At 45.1% G+C, this 5000-nt stretch overlaps 1 protein-coding gene across 1 annotated transcript in view; it reads right to left on the reverse strand.

Moving 5' to 3' along the window:
• The window catches only part of aff3 (AF4/FMR2 family, member 3), a 31633-nt gene that overhangs the window by 25274 nt on the left and 1359 nt on the right, over positions 1-5000 (reverse strand). The window contains exon 2 of the mRNA XM_031583340.2: positions 943-987. Coding sequence (XP_031439200.1) covers positions 943-987 — 45 coding nt within the window. The remainder of the gene's footprint in view (positions 1-942; positions 988-5000) is intronic.

Here is a 5000-nt window from a genome sequence, read left to right on the forward strand (position 1 = left end):
GTGGGTGTCTCTTTCTCTCTCGCCACCTTTCTCATTCATTCTCTTTCTCACTCTTTTTCTCTCTCTCTCTCTCTCTCCACCTCTCTTTTCTCTCTATCTCTATCTACCTATCCATATCTGCCCTCTGGCAATTTCTCCCACACAAACACAGTTCTCCCTCTGGAGTGCAGTCTTGAAGTCTTCCCCCCTTTCCACCCTTCCACTTGCTTCATTATCTCTCCCTCTCTCTCTCTTGCGCCGTCGTCCTCCTCCGCTCCTCTTCTCTCCTCCGTGTCACCAAGGACCTTGCTTCATCCCTCTCTCCTCTGCTTGCTCGGCAACCGGCCCTCCCAGGTGAGAAGGCAGCTATCTTTTATGCATCTTCCTCCCTCCCTCCCTCCCTCCCTCCCCCACCTCACTTTCTCTCTCTCTCCATCTATCTCTCCCTGAATCATCTCTTTGTTTTTAACGAGAACATATTTGTGATAGCATAGGGTAAGCACCATACAGTAGCTGCATATTACTGAAACTTACTATCACATTCAGTGAAATGTTGGCAGCGAAATCCCCACAGGAGGTTACAATGAAATATTATAATATCAAGGGACATTTTAGCATAGGATCTTCCATTATGTGCAGAGAATACAGTTTACAATACTACTTTATTGCAAATACACACATCAGGTATAGGGTATTGCTTCAAGGTCTAAACACAGACTATGTCTTCTTTATCATCCTCTCAAGAACAGTTTTTTCTTCGTACATGTTTGTATTAAGTTTGCATAAAATCATAAAACTGCATATACTGAATACATATTACATGATACTAGAAAAAGTATGTGACAGGATAGAGGGGTGTGCATGAATAAATACAGCCAACTTCACACCAAACACCCCATGCTTCTGTCACAGACTGCAAACCCCCCCCCCCCCATTCAGCCCCCATCCCTGTCTCTGTCTTACCCCAAGAAGGTCTGGAGAACAACAGCCTGATTCACTTCCTGTGGTCTGTAAATGAGAAGACAAATACAGACAAATAAGTAAAAGGTGTTATAGGAGTAAACAATCTTCTTTCACACACACACATACAAACACACACACACACACACACACACACACACACACACACACACACACAGACACACACAGACACACACACACACACTTTCCACACAAGCAGAAACACTGACTACTTAAGAGGTGATAACCGTAACCACACAACCACACATACAAACTGCTTTACATAGTCCTACGCTAAGCATGCTAGAACACTGGTGCATGGCTGTTTCTGCTCTGCACTGGGGGGCATACGCATACCCGACAGGCGGCGACACAGATACATATACTTGCAGTAGACCACATCCTACCATTTACCACATACAGTATTGTACACACACACACACACACACACACACACACACTCACAGACACACACACACACACACACACACACACACACACACACACACACACACACACACACACACACACACACACACACACACACACACACACACATACCTTTGCACCCACCCACACACACACCTACACTGTTAAACATTTCCTGTGAAAGCTATACAGCTATTGGCCAGTAACATAGTGTAGGTCTTTTCTAGTATTTTATCGGCACAGTATTCACAGTATTAAAGTTTCACTTCATCTCCATTAAATGATTATAAGAACGTCAACAGTAAGTCACTGTTATATGTCTTTAGTACGCTTTTGAATTTACATCAGGAATAAGCCTACCCATAAGCCTACTGTCATATACAGAAGGGCTGAAAATGAGTGGCCTTCCAAACTTTAGATCTCCCAGGAGGACATGGCAGATGTAGTGCAAAGACGATCAAACCTATTGTTTTCGTTTACAACACATCTGTTTGTCTGGTGTGTGTTTCTCATGTTCCACAAACGCCTCAAATGAATCTTGAATTTAGCTAGTAACTGGCAGACTTTAAAAATAACCACAGCCATCGGACTAAAATGTTTCAATTAAATACTTTGGTACATGATGGTATGTTGTGGCTATATCCATCCTATTGGAGCACATCAGGTCATTTTATTGTCTGTTACATCATTATATAATTTTATGATCTGCCATAGTACTGTAATACTGTTATGCAGGGAATTACTGTAAATCAATCAATTATGGGAAAGTGTAGCTTATTCAGTGGGAATATTAGGAATGCCACCAATATGGAAATCAATGTCACAGGATCCATTTGGAAACTTTTTTGTGTGATTAGCTTAGGAGCCAGATTTCACACAACCTTCCAACACTGCATATACACACACATGCATCAGCACACACTCTGTCTCACACATACACACACATGCATCAGCACACACTCTGTCTCACACATACACACACACACACACATACACACACGCACGCACGCACGCACGCACGCACACATGCGCACACACAATTTTCAAATACAAACAGCATCATTCAAATGTACACATCCAGATCGTCATCAACCCGTCATGTCTTTGTAACGTCTTTGATCAGCCCATGAGTCTTTGATGGTCTGATATGTCAGGAAGTACAAAAATGGCAACAGATCAATCAAACCCCAAAGCCTAAAGCATCTACATCTCTCTCACTGAAAGTCACCACTCAAACACATCAAGTGTTTTTCAATCGTAATAAACATGTTTTGCCAATGAGTTTACACATGAAAATAAGGGTGGAAATATAAATAAACAACACCGGAGAAGAATCAATGAACTAATGAAAGACAGAAAGAAAAAAAGCTACCAATGCTAGCAGTGTAAAACAGAGCAGTGTAACACACACAGAGCAGTGTAACACACACAGAGCAGTGTAACACAGAGCAGTGTAAAATAGAGCAGTGTAACACAGAGCAGTGTAACACAGAGCAGTGTGACACAGAGCAGTGTAAAATAGAGCAGTGTGACACAGAGCAGTGTAACACAGAGCAGTGTAAAATAGAGCAGTGTAACACAGAGCAGTGTAACACAGAGCAGTGCCTCTGAGAACATGCAGAGAGCAGAGATGCAGCCTGGGCAGTGACAGTCTCTGGGACGGATCCACTCTGGGTCAGTGCCAAATCGGGGCCACATCAGAGCCAGATCAGGGCCAGATCAGAGCCACATCAGGGCCAAATCAGGGTCAGATGAGAGCCAGGCCAGGGAAAGATCAGCAACAAATAAGAGCCATGCAGTTTCAGAGTACGCTGGTATCATGGAGACGGCAAGACCTCTCTCCGGATCCTGTGCTAATGAGTGTTTCCGACTGCCGTCCAACTGTCAAAGCATCTCTCCATCCAGCCTTCACACCTCAGTGATCTTACCCCACTACTGAGAGTCATGAAGCAGAAAGCAGGTGTGTGTGTGTGTGTGTGTGTGTGTGTGTGTGTGTGTGTCTGTGTGTGTGTGTCTGTGTGTGTCTGTGTGTGTCTGTGTCTGTGTGTGTGTGTGTGTGTGTGTCTGTGTCTGTGTCTGTGTCTGTGTCTGTGTCTGTGTCTGTGTGTGTGTCTGTGTCTGTGTGTGTGTCTGTGTCTGTGTCTGTGTCTGTGTTTGTTTGTGTTGATCTAAAACAGTCCACCAGGGGCACTCAGGGAATTTTACAGTCCCATGCTATGGGCAGAAACACTGTGTATGTGTGTGGTTATGGTTATGCTTGTGTGTGTGTGTGTGTGTGTGTGTGTGTGTGTGTGTGTGTGTGTGTGTGTGTGTGTGTGTGTGTGTGTGGTTATGGTTATGTTTGTGTTGGTTTTTTTCTTCCTGTATATGTTCCCAGCTAGCTTTGTGTTTGGGTTGTATTTTCCTGTACGTGTGTGTGCTCAAACCAGTCCACTACAGGTACTGATAGGATGTACAGTTCCATGCAACTAGTGGAATCAGTGTGTGTGTGTGTGTGTAGTGAGCAGCCCAACACACACGCCCCCCCCCCCCCCCCCCCCCCAGACTGAGAACCAGAGGCAGCCATGCAACCATGTTGTGTGTTTACAGTGGTGAACCACAACAACAACGGATGCACTCATGCGCCAGCACAGACAAGTCCGGCACAGGATATGAGCTGGGAATCATATGCAAACAATCACATCAGATAACACAGGATAAACATCACGCTAGTTGTAGTCCTCTCTGATTCTCTCTCTCCATCACTCTCTCTCTATCTCACACACACACACACACACACCACACACACACACACACACACACACACACACACACACACAGACACGCAATCTCTCAGTCTTTCTCTCTCTTACTCTGTTACTTGTACATGCTCCCTCTCTTACTCTCTCTCCCTGTCTACTCTCTCTCCTTTTCTCTGTCACTCACTCCCCCTCTCCCATACCCCTTCTCTCTCTCTCTATCTCTATCTCTCTCACACACACACACACACATACACACACACACACACACACACACACAGAGCCTGGATGTGCTCATTGTTCCTGGCATTCACTCACCTGTCACCACCCTCGCTGGGTCTTCATCCCTCTCAGGTCTCTCTACTTTCCTCTACTACATTTCTGCAGACTCCTCTCTTTCTCTCCCCCTATTAATCCCCCCCCCCTCCGTCTCTCTCTTTCTCTCTCTCTCTCTCTTTCTCTCTCTCTCTTTCTCTCTCTCTCTCTCTCTTTCTCTGTGCTAACACCTGAGCCTGTTCTTGTCCTCCCTAATATTCCTTCTTGTCTGACTGAATGAGTCACCAGGGTGACGGAGAGACAGGCTGTTCCAGCAGCGTGTGCAGTCGTGAGTCAAGAAATATAAAAGGGGAGAGGGAGAAATGAAAAAAGAGATGAAATGCAGGGAGAGAGAGAGAGAGAGAGAGAGAGAGAGAGAGAGAGACTGCCACACTTAGATGTGTAAGTAAAAATCCTTCAAAATCTTTCACTCACATGTCTCAGTCATCCAGCCTAATATGCCAGACACACACACACTCACACACACACACACACACACACCCATACACACATGCACGCAAACACACACACACACACACACATACTACACTACACTCACGCTCCTCGTGCAACTAGTGA

This window comes from Clupea harengus, chromosome 2 (genome assembly GCF_900700415.2).
Source record: "Clupea harengus chromosome 2, Ch_v2.0.2, whole genome shotgun sequence".
NCBI lineage: Eukaryota > Metazoa > Chordata > Actinopteri > Clupeiformes > Clupeidae > Clupea > Clupea harengus.